This window comes from Lepidochelys kempii, chromosome 2 (genome assembly GCF_965140285.1).
Source record: "Lepidochelys kempii isolate rLepKem1 chromosome 2, rLepKem1.hap1, whole genome shotgun sequence".
NCBI lineage: Eukaryota > Metazoa > Chordata > Testudines > Cheloniidae > Lepidochelys > Lepidochelys kempii.
The window spans coordinates 169,516,734-169,533,174 of NC_136381.1; the positions used below are offsets into that span (position 1 = coordinate 169,516,734).

The 16,441-nt window shown below is 39.9% G+C and overlaps 1 protein-coding gene across 9 annotated transcripts in view; it reads left to right on the forward strand.

Moving 5' to 3' along the window:
• TNS3 (tensin 3) overlaps positions 1-16,441 on the forward strand; it is a 418,803-nt gene that overhangs the window by 61,510 nt on the left and 340,852 nt on the right. For 7 of the 9 annotated variants that reach the window (XM_073332748.2, XM_078851677.1, XM_078851680.1 and 4 more), the window contains exon 1: positions 6,213-6,559. The exons of 1 other annotated variant lie outside the window; for it this stretch is intronic. In XM_073332748.2, coding sequence (XP_073188849.2) covers positions 6,458-6,559 — 102 coding nt within the window. In that variant the 5' untranslated portion in view covers positions 6,213-6,457. Of the gene's footprint in view, positions 1-6,211; positions 6,560-16,441 lie in introns of those variants that run through there. One more of the 9 variants, XM_078851681.1, reaches the window with a different exon arrangement.

The window sequence follows — 16,441 nt, forward strand, 5'->3', positions numbered from 1 at the left end:
AATGATTTTAAATAAAACAAACAAGCTAGTAAAGATCTAGATTTACATATGGAATTTGCCTTGCCCTTTCATGACTGAGTCCCACTTTAAGGTTGCCACAAATACAAGGATGATTGTGAGTTTGTGTATTTTGACTGTGTGTGTGTGTGCGTGAGTCTTGGGGTATGAGAAGTACTTTTACAAAGCAGTAATGGGGGCATAGTTAGAAGTGGGGAGCAGTGAGTTTGAATTTTAGGAGAGCCCCTTTCCCTTCTAACCTTTCCATGCACATTCACAGGGATTATAAAACATGTGTTTCTCTATATCTGTTCATTTTGTTTTCCAGATGTAGCAAGGCTGCCAAATTGGCCACATCTGGCTGTCCTTTCACGACCTCCCACGTTTTCAGCCATGAGGAAGAGAATAGCACCTTTTTGTGCAGCGCAGGGGACTGTCTGTAGATAAATACCAGAACTGGGAAAATAACAGATTTTTGGTTCTCTGGCAATTGCAAAAAAAAAAAAAATAATAATAATTAGGTGTTTGAGGGGTTTTTTTCTGACAAACAATTTGGCAAAATCAGCACAAGTTCACATGTTATTTGTGTTGCCAAATCTGCACTTTTCACCAAAAAAAAAAAAGTTTTGTTTAAAAAATTGTACATAGTTGTAACTGTGACCTCTTGCTAAAATCATGAGAATCAGCCCCTTTGGAAAAAACTCTGGTCTGATAGTTGAGGCTTGTTTTTGGTGCAGGGGGAGAGGGGTAAGAGAGGTGGTGGAGGGAGAGAAAAGTTGGTCTGTGTTGAGGTTTCTCTTGAAGTTTAAAGCTTGTCTAACTCCACCTCCAAGCCAACCTGAAGAGGCTGGGTTACTTCCTTTCCTTGGGTTTAGTTTGTGAACCAAATGCTGCAGGGTTGACATGATCCTGGCTAGGTGGAGTACTTAGCTCTGGGTTGGGTTGGGTTGGTTGATTTAGCTCCCCGCTTCTAGATGGAGATCAGCATGGTTTTGATAAGAACTTCCATGATGAGAGGGACCATCTGTTCTACTCCAGATATGAGTGGGAGAGGGAAGGCACATAATGAGTATTTGGGATGATTTCCTGTCGTCTTCTTCTTCATCTTAAACAAAGAAGGAAAAGGGGAGGAATCAGTCGTATGTGGCATCCTATCCCGTGCTTGCTTTGTATACAGAACACCCCCGAGTTGAAGTCAATGGGAGTAATGTGAACGTGTTGCTTGCTTGGGTGCCTGTGGAAAGGCAGGCTTAGAAAAAAATAGGTCCAAATAAATGAGGAGTAAAAGTGTAATGACATCGATGGAGGTACACCAGTATAAAATTTGTGCAAGTGAGATTGGAATCAGACCCGCTGTATTGAGGTTGGAATACACTTGGAGAATATTGTGTGTAACAAACCTGTTTTTTATTTGTTTGTTTTTTTCCTGAGAGAAAATGTGGACAGGCACAGCTGAGAGAAAGTGGATATAATTTACCTGGGCTTCTGGAAAAGTATTAACACCAGTACTGACCCTACACAGGTGGTCAGTAAATATGATACATTTATTGGAGTGATTGCAGAAAAATTGTTGCTGGTTTATCTCCAACTGAAGTTAGTAGGAACAGATAGGGCTCAGCACATCCAAACCAGCGTTTAGCACCTTGAAGAATAGAATCATAGCATCATAGAATCATAGAATATCAGGGTTGGAAGGGACCTCAGGAGGTCATCTAGTCCAACCCCCTGCTCAAAGAAGGACTGATCCCCAATTAAATCATCCCAGCCAGGGCTTTGTCAAGCCTGACCTTAAAAACTTCTAAGGAAGGAGATTCCACCACCTTCCTAGGACCATTAGCCTGATAGAGCTGTTGATTTCTTCATTCGGATTACTACTTACCTTAGTGGGGCTGAGGTGTGGGTTAAATAATGTTTGTACTGGCTGTTGAAAAATGTGAACTCTTCTACAAGTGTTGAGTATTGCTGGTATTTCTGTCTAGTTAGTAGCTCTAACCATTACAAACAGTAATGCCCCGTGCGTTTAATGTAATATTGTTTGTGCAAAACACTTTTGACTGAGCTTTGTTTGCTCATAATAAATCATAGTTTGATTTCTCACATTTAAAGTTCATTTTCTTCTGTGCCCTGCCAGAAGGAATGATGTGCCATTTTTTTCCTCAAAAGGAGTAATTTTCCTCATGTTCAAAGAATTTGTAAAATTAAAAACAGTCTCAAATGTTTATTGCTCTGGTTAGCTGGAGTCTTTTGGCAGCAGGACAGTAGAATAACAAGACTGCTTGATGCTGAGGGGAGTTTGGTATATGAGGAACAGAAGGCTGAGAGTGGCACAACCACTGAGAAAATGTGAGGAATTTAGGACTTTGTTCCTGCTCCTAGTGAAGGCAATGGCAAAAATCCCGTTGGCTTCAATGAAAGCAGTATGAAGCCATAAAAGAATTCTGAATTGCTACCGTGCCACCCATTTTTCTCTCTAGATGCTCCAGCACAGAAGCAGGGCTATTAAATACATTTCATTCTTGCGATGCTTGGTAAGAATAATGGTTCCGCAAGGGAAAAGTTTATTTTGTTGAATAATCTCTCCCCCGCCACATGATTTACTATAATTTCATTAACGACTCCAGTCCAGTACATTTCCTGGAGAGTTAATGGCAGGCTTAGTGCTAATGACCCTCTGCTTTGCCTCAGGCCATTAGCTCTCTCGGCTGGTCATTATTGTCCAGGAAGTGACCTGGGCCTCGACCACAACCACTTAGTTAATTTGAATTCATTGCACATTAGAGCTTTGGTTGTTGTTTCTTTTCACACTCTCCCTATAGTGTTTGACTCCCCCACATCCTCATTCTGTTTTTGGTAAGTACAAAGTTGGAACCCTTCCTAAACTGTATCAGCATTGGAGGAATATTGAATAGTTAAGTAAATGCATGAAAGCAAGAAACTCTAAACAGATTTCTAAAAGAAGCAACTCACCAGCAACATTGTCCAGCTGGCATATAAATATAAGTACATTTGACCATTAATATTTCCTTTAAAATGTACATTCTGGCTACCTAGTTATAAGACCATGAGCCTGATCCTGTACCATGCTGAGCAACCTGAACTCCTGCTTTATGGGAGTTGAGGGCCTGCAGCATCTCACAAGAGAGGCTCAGCACCTTGTAAGAGTAGGACCTAAATCTAGATCTCCTGCACTCTGTGTGCTTTGCTTTTTATGTAATAATCTGTGTTTGGGTCCAGATGCCATAATTGTCCACTGAGCTGCACACACGGGCTAAAGAGGGTAGAACTCATGTTTGTTGGCTCCTAAAACAACCATTGTCATTATCTCTGTTAGCTTCAGTTGTAGGAAGGCTTAAATGAACTCTTTTTAGGGTATATGTTTGAAGGTGAGCTGCTCACAAACATTTGGGGAATTTCCAACTAGCAAAGGGCAATTGTAGTATATGTATATGTAGTCAGTACTTCATAGCTATAGTTACGTGTAAGCAAGTGAAACCCAAGCTTACACCTGATTACCCTCTGTCCCACTTTAATGGCTGGACTATGTAGAGGTTTATAAATCTGCTGGTGGCTTTGAGCTAACATGAATGGCTCTTTTAGCATAAACAGAAGAGGCTCATGGTTTTAGATCTGTGGGTTCCAGATTTAATCCTTGCTGCAGACAGCGATGTGACATTATATTCAGGTGATGTCTGAAACTTGGGCATGGTTCACTGAGGTTTGCTAACCATTGGCAAAACTAAGCCATCTGGATGGTGGCTTTGCCAATTTGTAGTGTTGACAAAGTGGTAAAGAAATGGAAGTGAAAACTTATTTGAAATAAGATAGTAGAAATGACTTAAGTGGGGGGGTCAACACTAATTTAGCTGCACTATAAACCCCATATCATTAGTTACTGGGTAGGGAATTTAAATATTAATTGCTACATTGTCAAACTAATTTTACTGGGTTTGATTCTTCCCTCACACAAGCTTCCTCCTTCCCCCACCCTTGTTCTTCTAACACATTAGGGCCTTCTTCATTTGTGGTAAATGGGACTGGATGTTCTTTGTCAGCCTGGATAATCCCACCTGAATTGACTGCAGCTGGGTGTTGGACTTCATTGGTCAAACGGTTGGTTAAGGGGGTTGACTTGGGGTATCATATAAAAGTGACCTCCACATGTATATTCTTATAATCGCATTTCAATCAATTTGAGGATACAGTTAACTAAAGATTTTTGGGCCCAAAGAAGTTTCACAAGAAACTTGGTTAATTTTATAACTATGGTACCATACAACCAAGTGCCCCATGATCTGGGTCTTCTCATGGCTTAGTGTTCATGTCACACTCCCTGTCAGTACCCAGCCTGGGCCAGGGAGGCTAATGATACAACCAGCAGATCAAATTCGGGGATGAATCCTAGCCATGAGCCACCTGAGGAGTGTTTCACATACGCTAAGAAAGAAGGGCTTACACAGTAATATATTTTTGTTTTCCATATTCTTAGATTTGAATAATACTTTTACCCACCAAAAATTCCAAAAACAAACAGAAAAACAACCCACCCTTTTTGACCTTGTGGCCTTCAATCTATTCCTTGTCTGGTGCTAAAACCCCTTTGAGGATTCAGTCTATGTGACCAGAACATGCAAGTTACAACAAGGGAGACTTTGTTGAGCACCTATTTTCACTGCATAAGTCATCACAGAAACTGCCCCAGTGTACTTTGCAACCCCCACCTTGACAAACAATCAACAGGTACATGAGTTCTGACATCTGGTAGAAAGTCTAAATTGTTGTTAGAAGGTTTCAGAGGGGCCCAAGTGCCCAACACATACAGTCATATTTATTTCTGTGGGGATGCTGGACTCAATGAAGCAAAAGACATGACATTCAGAGAATGTCTAGGCAGTTATATTATGCCTGGAGTCATTTTATGAGGTGTGAGGCTGAGTGACTTTAGCTACCTTACAGAAGCATACAGTGCCTAGGACAATGGAGCTCAGAACTCAGGGCTTCTAGGCAAGATTGCAAGCCAAATAAATAGTAATCGTGATAAAAAGCAGTTGAGTAAGATTTTTTTAATGAATAAAGGAAAGAAAAGTTATTTTGAGTTGAACCCTTAAATGACAAATTTCAGTTCAGTTCAAATGTTTATAAATGATTAGTTTATAACCTTTTCTGACAGAGGGCATTGTGGGAAGGGACAAACCTGATGGGCCCTTTACCAATACGCCTGTTTTAAGAAGGTGTTGTTTTGACATAGAGTCAAATATTATTAGTTCTGGAAATATATCACAAAGTTCCACCAACATTTAGTTACATTCATCTTTATGGTATCAAAATGTCTCCAAACTTGAATTAAACTTCACAATGCTCCAGTGAGGTGGGGAAGTACTGTATTGTATATTATCCTTATTTTACAGAGGAGGAAGCTGAGATACAGAAAGACTACAGACCAGATTTTCAAAATAACTTAATCAAGTTTGAGTGCTTAGCTTTAGACACCTATGTCCTGATTGATTTCAGTGGCAGCTGCTAGCACTCCGTGCCTCTGAAAATAGGCTTTGTTTTCTAAATCTGGGGATCCAAAAAATTAAGACCTCCAAAATTACATTTCCTTTTGAAAATTTGATTTGCACATGATCATGCTTGTCTTTGGCAGAAATGGAAATCAAACCCCTTTCTCTGGGCTCCCAGTGCTTTGACTGAACCACATGACTATCCTTTCTCCCATTAGCAGCTAGCATCATTCTGCAGGCAGGAAAAGTAAGTTATGTTAAAAGCCAAGGGGAATTAATTAATGTACACAGGCAGAGAGACTACACAAAGAAGCAGGAAATTCCTCCAGATTCTCCCTTTCTAAAATTGTGCTTTCAAGGTCCTTCTTAGTGTCGACTTTAAATAACCATTATTTGCTCTCGAGTTACTTTGGTATTATCAGCTTGCCTTAGTGACAGATTGCTGGATAGCTCTCTTTTCTTCTTTCCAAAAGGAGTACACCCTTCAAAACAGACTGTTTTCCAAGTTATTAGCTTCTTTGTTATTGTATCCATACCAATCAGTGATCCAAAAACCCTCCCACCAGGATAGGAAAGGCTAAATTTCCCCAGCTGGAGACACAGCTTTAGACACTAGCCCTCTTATTTGTTGTCCCAGCCTCAGAGAGGGCACAATGTGGCCAGCATGGGATTCCGGTAAGAAAAGAGAAAAGGCAGAAAGACCAGGACTTTGAGAACAGCAGAACCGGTGGCAGCAAAAGAGCTTCAGCTTGCCTCAACTCCAAGAAGCAAAAGGTCAAGTACAGGCAGGTTTTGGCTCACATTTGGATGTTGACTCTCAGCAAAGGGTCGCACGTTCAAAGCAAATTTGGGGCTGCTTCTTTAGAAAGAGAGCAGAGAAGTGGAGTTGATGGGTCCCATTCACTGAACTGGATTAAAGAGGCTGAGGCTGCAGGTATATCAGATGCCAACAGTGCCTGATGGGCTGTAGAGTGAGTCTGGCTTGCCTGGGGAATGAATTTTGCACAGTACCACTGGATCATCATCATTTGATACAAGACAAGGCTGAGATCATGATTCAGGTATGTGGAATCTGTATATAAATCTGAATAATTAATATAGCCGAGGCTGGGGGGTTGAGGGGAGAGAACAGGAGAGTGTCAGATTACTTTATGCTCCCAGCACTGTTTAAAGTCGCAATTGTCCTTTATTTCCAACTCAGAGATCCTCTAGTCTACACATAATTTATCATAATGTGGTTCTGTACAACAAGGTTGGGTGTGTGCAGCAAATATGTTTTAATTAAAGAAAACAAACAGAGAAGTCCTGCCAAAGTCTGAAGTGATTAAATCTATCCTGTTCCCTGCATTATGTCTGTACATAAAGAAAAAAAATCCATTTTAGTTTCCAGTAGTCAGGGTCCAAACTCACAAATGCAAAATCTACAAGAGAACTTCTTTAATCCACAGTAACCACAGGAAGACACATTGTGGGTTACCAAATTCTGTGGTTTAGTGAGTAAACAAAAAGGCAATTAAAAGTCCCCCAGGATTATTGCATAAAGCAATTGTACTGCTATCCAAAGCAATACATTAATGAAGCCATTGTATCTGTGATTGTGGTAACTTGAGCATTATGTGTAGCATGTCATCCATTGTAACCATATGATCACCTATAAGGCAAAAGTTGCAAGTAGCAAATATGTGTATTCACTTTGGCTGTGGACCAGTTGCCTAGTTACAGAAAACAGCTTGTCAGTTGGCTGATGTATGAACACCAGAGAATATAGGTGGATAACAGCAATCATTTAATTTGTTCATAACATTTAATAAAGCAAAAGGTTTGGGTGTGCTTGCGGTCCTTTGACTTCTTTTCTATGTGCTTTGTAACTATTATCGATGAATGCTTAGCATTGCAGAATAAAGCTGACATGGCTTCTAACTGAAGATGAAAGTTTCCTTCTAACTGATTTGTGGTCTGCCCACTTCAAAGCTTGAGTGTTCCATTCGGCAGTCATAATGTTAAGAAATGTGTATTATTCTCCTATTTTCCATAATGTTCTGGCTTGAACTATACTTGTCTTACTTTTACAAGGCCTGATTCATCAGTGCATCATGGTTTCACCAGTGCATCTGCCAGTTTCAGTGGAGTTGTATGGGCATAAAACTGAACCCAGTGGTACATTTGGCCCACTATCTCTTCAGCTATTCAACATTCTATTTTAAATGAAATATGCATTTGAATGGCAATAGATTTGTTTGGAAACCGTGGCAAGAATAACTGTAAATACAAATGGGTCGATCATTTTGGATTACATGACTTCACTTCAAACTCTTTTTGTGAAAAAGTTTGTTCAGCTTTTTTTAAAAAAAACAACAACATTTTTGTGCTCCTCTTGACTTTCTGGATCTCGACAGGACTGGAAGGGAAAGCACCAATATTTCAGGGGAAAGGTTTATTTCTCAGTAGTTCAGGCACAATTACCTGGAAATACCAGGAGTCTCAGTAGAAATCTTGTTCCTAGGAGAGTTTCAGCCCAACTTTGCTTATTCTAGCGGTTCGGAGAAGCATCCATATTTTTGATTTGCTTACCACACTAATACTTTGAACCTTTGAGGATTACAGAGCAGCAGATCTTCTCCCATGGCTTCTTCATGCCTTCTTCCATGTCACTCTAGAGGGTATGTCTATACTGCAAGTGAAAGGTGTGATGGTAGCATGGGTAGGCCTACCTGTGCAAGCTTTATTCTAGCTAGCATGGGTAACAATAGCAGTGTAGATATGGTGTATGGGCTGGTAACCAGAGGCTATAACCAAGGTCCCTGGAGGTTTCTGTGTCTCTCCTGTTAAAGCTGTGCCACAGTGTATAAATAATCAAATAGCCATTGGAGCAGGGACTTGAACTTTGGCCTGCCATATCCTAGGTGAGTGCCCTAACCACTAGGTGATAGTCTTTCTCATTTGCTTTCCTTAGCCCAATGACCATTCATTGTCATTATGATTTGCCCCTGTGAAAGACCATGAATAGTTATTGGGCCAGGGAAAGAGAGCTCTTGAGGCCAGGAAGAAATTTTCCCCCAGGTGGTATAACATTGGACAAATGACCATCATATATAGTATGGGCTGATTCTTTCTCTCTCTCCTGGCATAGGAGCCTTCATCTGAAAATCACGCTTTGATGCAGTAGGGAAAAAATGGGACTGGGAAAAAATTGTGTTAAAAAGAAATGTTTTTACACATGTGAAATTATCTAAAAGGGGCTTTGTAACACAGGGGCTAAAGTATTTCCAGCAGGTCAGGACAGAATTTAGATGTCATGCCTTGAGATGGTTTCATCATAGTATCACGACATTTAGATCTCTGTGCATGACACAATTGCTGCACTTGGCCTCCAGAGAACCCAATCTACACTACCTAGACAGAAGGCAGAGCTGAACTCTAGCATGATCCAGTCTACTTTAATCCTGGAGGTCCTGAGCATATACTAAGTGTTTACTATTTGGTTACAGATTTACAAATCTTGTGTTTGCACCTGCTCAGTAGTGACTTATGACTATGAGAGTTTATCAGCTAATATTTCCAAAGATTAGATCTAGACTGAGCATGCTTCATCCCCTCAACTCCTACTTGTGCCTGGACTGGTCATGTGCCATCCCCATAAAGCAACTGAGCATGCTCCACTGTGGGGCTGAAAGGGCTGAGCAGGACTCCACCGCACTAAAGAATCATTTAGACTTAAACAGTTTATTAAGATGTATGAAAAAATGGGCTTGAGTCTCTTTTCATTTAGACCAGTATAAATCAAGAGTGACTCCACTGAAACAAGTGAATTTACATGAGAGACAGGAACATCAGGGCCAATAACTCTTAAAATATTTGTTATAAAATGAGTTTAAAGGAGGGAGCAGTCTACGCAGCTCACAAAGGCTCCAACTTATGCTGCTATTATGCAACAGAAAGCATGAGTCAACGTGTTAACCTCATTAGCTTTTGTTCCATCCAAAAGACTAAAATGAATGGGTCAAAATGCAGAAAGTAAATATTTTTTAAGATTCTGTATTTGTGTATTGATTTTAATCCTTCTCTTCCAACAGGATGTTGTTCTTCCATTAAATGACTACCTGAACTGACACTACTTCTGGCCATCCTTATAAACATTTCATTTATGACTGTAACTAATTAACATCACCCCACTATTTGCAGTACACTTTAGGTGTTTCCTATATGACTATACAGAAGTGCTATGACTATTGCTGTAGCAGTATCTGATGGCGAAGTCACGATTTTAAAGATTTTTTTAAGAATGGCCCAGTATTGTATATCAGTTATGTATTGCCCAAGACTCTACCTGGTGGTTCTAGGTTCAACCTTGGCCACATTGTCTGCTGGGCAAAGCCTTTTGATACCTTTGTAGTTCAAGATGAATACCACTCATAGCAACTCAAGGGAGAAATTGTCTGATTGAAAAAAGCCTCAGAAGCCTTCTAGTCTGCTCCTCACAGCTGAGCTGAAGTCAAAATATGAGCTTCAAGGAGGTTAGAAAGATTTGTATTCAGCAGATATTGCCCTTGGCCCATGCACATGAGGTTGACAGTTATAACAGCCACAGGTCCTGGTACATACTATTACTTACCTGTAAAATGTCATTGGAAAAATTCTGACTGATGTTCAGGACCATAATGTTTAGTGAAACAGAACCATGCTACAGACCACTTGCATTCCATTTAATTAATATGCCCCTCACTTGCATGTTCAGATATTGGAGACTATTTATTGTAACTTTTTAAAAGTGATTTATTCTAAATCATTTTCCTTTCATTTATGCATAGCTTTATTTCCTTCCATTGCTCTTTTCTTGTCCATCTCACTTTCATTCCTCTTCTTCACAGTTCAAACAATATCAATATTAACCATTTACATCCGTGTCTCAGAAAATGGTGAGAAAATGAGCCAGAAGCTAAGGAAGGAAAAATGTAGACTTGGCTTTAATGAAGAATTTTTAATATTGGGTCTGATTTTGATATTTTCTAGTGTCATTTGGGAACTATTCCACTATTTAAGTCAGTGGAATTACACTGGTATAAAATCAGCTTGAATTAGATTAGGTTCAATACAAGATATGAGTTGGATTAAAGTAGGAGGGGTGCTGGTTGGAAGTTTTCTGACAGAATATTTTTCAGCTGGAAAATGCCCATTCATTGAAAGCATAATGTTTTGCAGAAATGTTTCTGTTTAGACTAAAATTTTCCATGAAAAATGGAAAAAATGTGTTACAGTGAGATCAAAATGTTCAATTTTGACTTTTTTTATTGAATATTTGTTTTTTTCCCATTTTGAAACAAATTTTCATTTTTTTTTCAAATTTTATATAATATAAAATAAAGTCCAAATCAGAATGAAACTTTTCAATTTGATCAAACTGCAACATTCTGAGTAACTCAAAATGATATCTTTCTTTCTTTCTTTTCTTGAATAACATTTAATAGGAAATTTTTGATTTTTTTTTCTTTTTATTCTATTTGAAAAAAAAAATCACAGGTATTATGTGAAGCAAAAGACCTGTTTTCCACCCATCTCTAGAAGTAATAATAATGAATATTTTCAGTACATTTCATCCAGAGATTTCCAAGTACTGTATAAAGGTGGAAGAGTATTGTTATGGCAGGACTCACCAGATGGCGTTGTTACATGTCTTGCAGGTTCTTTTTCTGAGCATGCAGACAAAGTACAGTTCTTGAAGAAATGCTGTATTTTAGGGATTTTTGTGTGATCCAGGTTCTTTTAAGGGCAAACAGCTAGATCTCTCTCAGTAGAGTCAATCCTTGTGGCAGAGCTGCTTTCTGGGAACTGGGCGTTGGTGTTTGAACAGAGTTACTTCAAAAAGGGCTTTGCCTACATGTAGTTTGTGAGCACTTTGTTTAAGTAGTGGTGAGTATAGTGTAAATAAACAAGTTACAGTAAGAACATGCCCAGAGGCCATGTCACTGATTTTTTTCTCCAATGACAAACTGACCTGCATAGTCCTAACATCTGCCATCAGTCAGCAAAGGGTTGACAATATTATTCCATTGTTACAGATGCAAAGAATAGTAGTTGGTGGTAGAAAAAGGAGTAGAATCCAGGTCACCTAGCCCTTAGTCCAGTGCCTTATTCGTTGGGCCACATTACTTCCAAAGTAATAGGTACTCCTGCAAAATGTGGAGAAAGGGGTCAAGTCAGGGGTAGCCCATATAGTTCACTTTACTGGGCCTGTTCTTCACTGATATAATCTTGCAAGGTTCTCAGCACCCTCAGTTCTTGGTGGAAGTCAATGGGAGTTGAGGACAAAATGCAGCCATAATTAAATGTATTTCAGGCACAGTTGCCAACTTTCACGCGGTAAATAAGCACCCGACTTTCACAATAAGTCAAAAATCAAGCTAATCCTGTTTCAAAACAAGGCCCAAACAAGCCAATCCCTAAGAACTCCAACACTCTATGTGACTAGACTCCCCCCAGCATGCAGTCTGGGATAGTGGTGGGCCTGCTGTGCACCCCGACTCTCTCCCCCACTTGCCCCCTGTTTGCCTCTTACCTCTGCTTACTGGGAGCCTATCAAAAAAAAAAAAAAAAAAAAAGAAGCAACAAGCTGCAACAAGCTACAAGCAAAAACTAGCCAACAAGCAATTTGCAAGCCAATTAAGCCAAAAACAAGCCCAATTTCTGCATTTTTTCACGGGTTTGGCATGTCTGATTTCAGGAACATAATATCCAAATAAGCCTCATAGAATAATGAAAAAAAATTCACAAATATTTGTCATTATTCACCAATTGATGAGAAAATGTAAGTAGAATCTTCACAAAGATTCTTTGATCAGAGCTAGCTTTTCAACTGGGATAATTAAATGTTAATAAAATCATCTGTGAATTGTAAGGATATAATTCCATAAATGATCTCAGGTAATATTATAAATCATGAGAGCAGAGACTGAGTTGTTTGTATAGCCATCAAAACCCACAAATAGCATTATCAACCCTGTAATGCAAAATGTGCTTGGTTTTTAATTGTATTTGAAATGTGGAATAGAATCTATGCTTCTTATGCTTGTACTTCTCTTTCAAGTGCTTCCTGACCCTGACTTAGGCTCTGATCCTGCTCCCATACAATACAATGGTAAAACTCCTTCCCAACATACCCTTGTGACACACATCACCACAGTAAGGGTCTTTGTCCCCCTCTAGTGGCTGTTCCACATAAGTGGTTAATCGAGTAACTACAGCTGCCAACTATGGTCCTTGTTCTTTTAGCTTAAGCAGGAGAGGCTCAGGATTTTAGGTCTCAGTTCAGCAAACCATTTATGCATGTGTTAATGTTGAGTATGGGGTCGAGCTGATTCCTATTCAGCAAATGGAGTTATGTCTTATTGCCTTTAATGGGCCTTGAGTATGCGTTGAAAACTGAGTACATGCCAAAGTGTTTTGCTGAATTAGGGCCTTAGTGCAAGAGGTCCAGTGTTTAATCCCCACTGATGACCACTCACAAATACCCTCCTAATTAGCTCCCATTATAACTTCCTATGACTAGAAAACTACTTGATATTTTCCTTCGGTGCATTTCTGCCTCAGATACCCCTGTTGAGCAGCATTCCAGCCTGCTGTGGCATCTCTTCTCACTGGTTTGATTTAATGAATCCCCTAATGCCCATGTGTGAAATTGTACCTGTGATTTTTTTTTGTTTTACATGAGTTCACTTGTGTTTAAACCTTCAGCCCATGACTTGATAAATAGATAAAGTTCCTTTACTTTATTCTTGGGCCCTTTACACTTCTCTTCTTCTTTGTCCTTGCAACTGTTAGGACTTACTTCCTCCTTCTAATCACCTTTCTTTTCCTTATGCTTCTCTGTCCCACTCAGTAATGTTTTCCTTGGTCTACATTCTCCAAAGTGACTAATAATTTTAGGTGCCCAGCTTGATACATTTTCCAGTGGCCTTATTTTTAGGCATTTGGGTGCTTAGTACTTATTGAAAACCAAGCGCCTTTTAAGGTTTGGGCATAAGAGGCCTAAATTTTCATGAGCATTTGTACTTGCTATGTTGGAAACAGGGGCCGGCTCTACCAATTTTGCCGCCCCAAGCAGTCGCCACCGAATTGCCCCCGCTGCAATGGTGGTGGAGCTGCCACCGAAAGCTGCCGCAGCAGGAAGAGCCTCGGAACTGCCGCCGAATTGCCGCCGCAGGACACGGACTGCTGCCCCAAGCACCTGCTTGGAAAGCTGGTGCCTTGAGCCAGCCCTGGTTGGAAACTAATTCTGTACTTCTCATAGAGGCAAAACTTTCACCTGCGGGGTCACAAGATCAAACCCTCATTAGAAAATCTGCAAACCTAATCGTGCCGTTAGAATAGAAGTGCTGGTTTCTGTGTAAAACTCACATTTATCTAAGAAAGGCCCAGTGCTCATTTGTAGCTAAATACAATGCAATACCGGGTGATAATGCCTTTCCAAGTTGCAGGAGGTCTGAAGTGGCAGGTTCAGGATGATGATACTCTTATTCTGCTTCATAAATTCAGATGCCCTGCAGAGAGTTGGACCTCTGCTCTAATTTTGCTTTTCACATTTAGCAAGAGGCTGTAGTTCACAACATGATTGGTGGTCGCCTCCCTACATGTAAGTTTAAGCCAGTTTAAAAGTATCCAAGAGATTGTGGGAGCCAGTGTGATGCCCTCCCTCTATTTATTTATTTATTTGAATGTTTATTATCCAGACTTGGCAGTTGCTAGAGAGGAAGACTTGCTGTACAGTAAATCAGCACTACTTAATGACAAGCCTGAACCCCCACTGGTTGTAGGCTTGAACTGCCTTTATGTAATGAATTTATTTTTGTGACCTGTGACTTTCTGTAATTGATAACTTGTAGGAAAAAGCTTTGCCTTCCAAGTGAACAAAAAACAATTGTTAAATGGGTTTTTCTAAAGACTGCTGAGGTATAGCATTGTGTTTTGACTCCTCTCTCTTTCCTTCCTCTGCCCTGCCCCCTTTTTTAATGCAAAAAGCCAGAATAAACAGGATTAGATTTTCCCCAGTCTTTGTTAGACATTATTTTGCATTCCAGCTGTGTTTGCTCAGGTTACAGTGGTGAAAAGGAAGCATGAGCCTGCGAATGTGAAGTGTGTGAGGGATTGCGCTCAGTGTTTCAAAGGGTAGGGATTCCATTTGTTTTGCATTATGTATCGCTGTCCCTCATAGCTCCAAGGAAAGTGGCATGCACTCACAACCACAAGACATACCCAGAGTCCCCAGTGTAGTTGTATTCTGGTTGCTACCTCGTGATGCCACGTTTTGACTATTGTTACCCATGCTAGCTAGATTAAAGCTGTGCTGTGATCACACCTTTGCTTGCTGTGTAGACATACTCTATGAAGTGGCATTTGGGAGTTCATCCATTTTCAGCTTTAAGAGAGGGGCTTTTACACTAAAGGAAACTTAAATATTACAGTAATTCATATATTCATAAATCATTATCTGTAGTCCCTGTTCTGTTATTTCAGATACTTCTGCTCAGATCAGAATTTTATTTCCCCTCTCCCTCCTGACACATACACAATTTGTTTCTCCTTCTTAATCCTGCAGACAAATCATTGTGATTGTATTTTGTGATACTGCATGTATCATGATTTCACAGCTGCAGGATCAAGTAGGAAGAGAAGACTGGCTGAGAAGGTGCAAGTGAAAATACTCTCACTAGAGCAAGCGCAGCAAGAATAATTATGAAAAACAAGTCAAAAGCACACAGGCATGTTTATTCTTTCAGTCTGATAGGCTGAAAAACTTGCTGTGATATGAAAGTCCTTCTTTGAAATCTACACCAACAATAATTAGTAATAGTTAATACTTTACACTATTGCATCTGAAATTAAACCTCACATCTGAAAGTCACAGCTGAATGCTTTTCATATAATGGACCAAACGATAATTGGATGTGAACACACCAAAAACTTTGGAGACTTTGTCAGCATTCAGATTTTGCAATTTAGCCCTTTTCTTTACTGTGCCACAACTTTGCAGCTTTTCAGCAAACTGCCAACACTGATAAAGTGCATTACAAAGGTGAGTAGTTATTAATATTCCTTTTTTACAGATGAGGAAGCTGTAGCACATAAATGTGAGATGTCCAAAGACACAAGTCAATAGTGCAGTCAGGAATTAAAATGCAGTTCTCCCGATTTCACTATTCCCTGCTTTAACCATTGGACTACACTGCCTCCCAGGCTAATGCATGCCTGGATATTTGTTTTGACTCTAGGACATGTATCCTGTTTAAAAAATTTTTAAAAGGAGTATTGCCTTAGACTCATAGACTTCGACTTTAAGGCCAGAAGGGACCATCGTGATCATCTAATCTGACCTCCTGCATATTGCAGGCCACAGAATCTCACCCACCCACACCTGTAATAGACCTCAAACCTATGGCTGAGTTATTGAAAATCCTCAAATCAGTCCTTGTACTGTATCTGTCTGGATTAAGAGACACTAAGTCTCTGGTGGGGCTTTCTACCAAAGTGAGCTCTAAGCTAATGGGAGTAAGAAGGTGCTATAAATATCTGCCTAGCCAGCTTCTGTTTTTAACCACAAAATGAAGTCCCCAGAGCAAAATGATAAAGTCAGGTTCACTTAGCCTCTCAAGACTTGCACTTCTGATTAGGCATCCAACACTTGCATGTAAGGACTCTATCGAACTGACAGAGCTTGCCACAGGGCATTAGGGCCACTGGAAACAGTTCCTTTCAAGTTGTGGCCATTTCTGATGGTAAGATGTGAATACTTTTTTCATTTTCTTTAGTCCTGGGCTCTGTAGGTAAAATTTTAAGATCTTCTAAGAAAAGAAAAGGAGTACTTGTGGCACCTTAGAGACTAACCAATTTATTTGAGCATAGCTTTCGTCAAATGCATCCGATGAAGTGAGCTGTAGCTCACGAAAGCTTAT